Genomic DNA, 4,648 nt, shown 5'->3' with positions numbered 1-4,648 from the left:
GTGTGTGTGTGTGTGTGTATCTATGTATCTATGTATCTATGTATCAATATATATATATCTAGATTTATGTATGCGTGTACACACATTCACAGGTACTCCTTCATCTTTCTGTCTCACCTCAATAGTACTTTGCATAAGAGGTTTTCAAGGTATCATCTCGGCGCCACGGCAAACACGTGCGTATATATCTATTTAGACGAAATATGCTCAAATGGCTATACCAATATATATATATATATATATATATATATATATAAGTTTTAGTTTTTCTAATTTGCATTCTTTATCCATAGAATACTTATATATTGTGGAGGTATATAAATGTGTATGCATGACTACACAAACACACTAACCCATACTAATATATATAGATGTAGTATAAATACATTGATTTTATTTTGCGAATATATTCGATTTGCTATGCTTACACATCGATATTTATCTTGTAACATCAGATCACAAAAGATTAGATTCGAACATGATATAGATGTACTTGCAGAGGCGAGTATATTAGATGCCGGTATCCGCTCTGTAGGTCAGAGTGGCGTTGGGGGTACAAGTTGCGGAAATGTTAGGAGGAAGGATAATATCCCCAAACCTTACAATTGTCACGACGCAAATTCTACTGGAGGATTGGAGAAGCCCCGCATGCATAAACGAACCATATTTGTAAATAGTCCGCTTAAAGCACCGGACTAGATTGAACCGTCATGGCATAGGCGGCCAATTTGTATGGTAGGCTTGTTGTGGTCATCGCCGTTGACCGTATAGCGTAGTTCGTTGCATTCCAATAAGCTTCGATGGGTACTTTGTGCCACTATACGTGCAGATATCAATCCGTTTACGGGTTTGCGATTGGAATGATAGACAGTATGAGCGTTAAATAGTAATGTAAAATTAAAAGCTCATACCCGAAAAACAGCATATATGGGTCGGCGGATTCTTCCCACCAGTGATGAATGATAGACGGAGCAAATGTAAGTTAGTATCATGTAGATTCAAGCTGGGATACGAACACCCGTAAGTGGCTTGCGAGAAGTGCTCAGGCACACACGGTAAATTCCACTAGTGTGCTAATACATCGAAACAACCGCATCACGATTGGTACCTACGATGGTATACGAACATGGCGAGCGGGCGGCGATTTTGATATATGATATCAGGAAACCTAGGTTTGATCAATTTCATACCACACCACAATGTACGCCCGTACCGTACGCGTCACTCACCCGAGTGAGGAACGTCAGGATTCAATTGACTGCATACGAATATATGGGGTTGTTCTTATCACCTCAGCCATGGAATTGTGCACGAGCAACCATACCGCTGAGACGTTAGATGACTATACATAAGTATAAGCGGAAAATCATCAGCCAGGATGCGAAAAGGACTCGCCCCTTTGCTTGGGTACGCGACGTCGCAGCCGTGGTGTACGTTAAGACGTGTGGAAGGCAGAGATATGCGATGTAGTGAATTTAAACACTAAAGCTATGACCACAGGAATTTTCAGGCGATATTCCACATTTGCGCTTGGATACTTGCCCCATTATACTACATTTTTTTGGCCGAGGCAGGATTTTATTATCATCTAAATTAGAGAGCTCGCATTCATTCGTATTTCAACTACGCGCATCTGGCGCCAATCTCTAAGCTAGCTTCATATAGGCGAATAGTCCTTTCAAAGTCGGTAACTCTCGGCCCAGCTTTGTCGCAGACAGCATATTCAAAAAGGTGAATACTCCCGGGTGCAGGACAAATTTGGCTACAGCCTTATCTTTCTTCGCAGTGAAGCTTAAGTCCTCATCACGTTCCGCTTGTAACCCCCTATCCAATACTGGTGTTCGCAAAACGCTCTTCTCCACACCATCAATGAAGAATAAATTACTTACTTGCCCACGTCCACTTTCAACGCTCTCCAGACTCTCGCCCGGGAATGCACCCCATGTCAGTCCAGTGGCGAAGAATCCAAACGCAGACCATGCATTCACTACGATACTGCCATACTTTAAGTTTGCAATTGCGGTTTCAACCTCAGCCACATCTTCCCTTGCTGTCATACTACAACTGAGACTACCGTATATGTAGTTATTGCATAGGTCGACGCCCGTTGCCAAGTCTTCGACATACGCTATGGTGAATACTGGGGCGAAAGGTTCATTTTGAAACGCGTATTCATTCGAAGCTTGCTTACGCCCTTCCTCTGTACTGAAGTTAACGTCAATCTCAACTACCAGCCACGGTACAACCTGTGGCTCATTGCTGAGCATCGGTGCAGTTAACTTACGCTCTGTTTTATTGTCTGAGATGATCTCCTTTGCCTCTTTATAGGCTGCTCGGAACCCATCCCATCGTTTCTTCATACCCGGATAGTATGCTACGGGCAATAGATCGCGCTGACACTCGCTGGTGATAGTCTGAATAAAAGCTTCTTTCTGTTTCCAGTGCCTAGGCAGTATCAACACTTTCGGGCTATTACAAGCTGCCCCGGCATTCCCGTACATAGCATAAAAGATGTGCTTCGCCTGATGGGCTAGTTCTTCAGCTGTATACTCTTGATCGGCGACCAACCAGGGGGTGATACAACCCAACTCAGAGGTCATCTCCGCTTTCAATACCGGCTTTTCTCTTTGCGGCCCACCCCAAACGATCGCATCATGTGTAGCCTTTCCTCCCGTCAAATGCACGTACGATACACACTCCGCATTTACAAGCTCCTGCGCGCGTGGAACGCCCTGATCAAGCTCAGTATCGAAGTAGCCCAGGACTATCAAAGGGGCAAACAGGTACCGAACTAGCTCATCGTGATGCGCACGAACTGGGTGATGTTTCATATACACGACTCGGTTGCTCTGGAATAGACCATGTAGTGCATCTACCACGCTCAGGAAGCAGAAGTTTCCCGCACCAAGTACTACCATGGCCCCTGTCTTGGTTGCGTCGTCTTCTAAGTTTTTTAAGTCAAAGGTTTTGACGTCAGATATTGTTTGCTTTAACCACACCTCGCCTCGACTACTTCCCAGCATACCATATTTGTCCGCCGATAAAACCGGGATGGTTTGCAGTACAGTCTGTCCATTTAAGGACGTTGTTTGTTGTAGTTCTGGTTTGGGTAACGTCCCTATCTGCAGCTGATACGCCTCAAGCAAGCGTTCTAAAGTACTTTTGACAATTACTATCTGCAAAAAGGTATTACTTGTTGCTACCAGCTCGCCCTCTGAGGTTTCTCTCGAAATGCCCATCATACTGGCCTCCTTAGCACCAAACATCTCAATGTAGTCTTCAAACTGAAGTGCGCACATTCGTTGTAGCATATGACTCATGAGCTCGATCTTCTTGTCCACGGCGAGAGCCCTCCAATCAGACTGTTTAGACGCAACATGCTGTAGGTTCATGAGAGACATTTTCTGTATGGATTTATATATAGTCTAAAGCCCTTCAGAGGTTAGGACATCAAAGTGAGCAGAACGAGAAGAAAGATAAAGCTTTTAGCAGGAGACATGAGACATCAAAATGCGCCGAGCATGAATCATGAATGAAAGTCACGAAGAATCATTTTCTTCAGTTTTTAAGAGTTAAAAAAAGGCCCAAGTTGTTTTAACTTAAATGGGTGTTCTCCTTACAAGTCATCAACTCATCATAGTCGTCTATCTCTTATTTTTAAAATCAAACAGTGTTGAGTGTTCTCAGTTCAGAGTTCATTTTAAAAAATAGTTGTTGAAGACGGTGTAATTTCGTATTTAGTTTGTCTTCAGACATAGCCTTCTAAACCCTTCAGATGCCTAAAATTAATATAAACATACAAGTTTATGATAGCCTTTGAAAGTTGAACCTTTTAGCCTTAATGAATGCCGAAGGGGCACGGAGCCACGGACCCGGAAGTACCTTTTACATTTTAGTTTTTTTTAATGTTATACTTTGTCTTGTTTCGTTGTTTGTTTGATGTTTTTAAAACTTTCCCTTGGCCATGGGGTAAGTTGGAGCTGTATTTAATACTATTTATTCAATATTTAGTATTTCGAACTTACGAAATGCTTTTAATAATTTGTTATTTTAAAATAATAAAAAACAATCAATGCTTCGGCGTATTGTATTTCTAAACATTTTTGATTTTTTTAACAAATAAAAAGGGAATTTTAAAAATATTCGAATGAAATTATTGAATCTATTTATTTACAATAATAACAGTTTTGTTTATAATATAAATATTTAATGTACTTTTTTTTATAAATATATAAAAGGTCAATTGTACTTTACTTGTTTTGCGCCTATAACTGAACGGCTAGAAGTAAATGCATTTATACATTGTAATAAATATATAAATATTTGCGGCTTGTGAGTATGTCTAGCTCTATTACATAGCCTCCTTAATATTCTACGAACTAAATTGAACATATTTACATATTTACATTAAAGTCCATCAAAAGACTAGTCTATACAATATACAGTTTACAAAATTGATATGTGTAAGGTTGCATGTATTTAATAACGGTACATAAATATTGGTCAGCGTTGGCTGTTTGTACCCTATCGATATTATTCTTGAGGATCGTTCGATTTGGCCCATGGCTAATAGAACCGATAGAAACGAAAAGCCACACATTATTTATTTTGATATGACATACGAGATGACACTGATAACAAAGTATTT

At 40.6% G+C, this 4,648-nt stretch overlaps 1 protein-coding gene across 1 annotated transcript; it reads right to left on the bottom strand.

Annotated features, from left to right (window-relative positions):
- Window positions 1-1,524: 1,524 nt before the first annotated feature.
- On the bottom strand, window positions 1,525-3,441 carry SARC_09389 (hypothetical protein). Its single transcript, XM_014296598.1, has one exon. The coding sequence runs from the start codon at window positions 3,399-3,401 to the stop codon at window positions 1,647-1,649; it is 1,755 nt and encodes a 584-aa protein (XP_014152073.1). The 5' UTR covers window positions 3,402-3,441; the 3' UTR covers window positions 1,525-1,646.
- Window positions 3,442-4,648: the final 1,207 nt, after the last annotated feature.

The sequence above is a fragment of the Sphaeroforma arctica genome (assembly GCF_001186125.1).
Source record: "Sphaeroforma arctica JP610 unplaced genomic scaffold supercont1.948, whole genome shotgun sequence".
NCBI classification, from domain to species: Eukaryota; class Ichthyosporea; order Ichthyophonida; genus Sphaeroforma; species Sphaeroforma arctica.
The sequence above is the reverse complement of the archived record's forward strand: the minus strand, read 5'-3'. Positions and strand labels throughout refer to the sequence as shown.

Bases quoted from the DNA above. Each gene is read 5' to 3' on its own strand.
- SARC_09389 (XM_014296598.1), bottom strand. From the start codon at position 3,401: ATGTCTCTCATGAACCTACAGCATGTTGCGTCTAAACAGTCTGATTGG.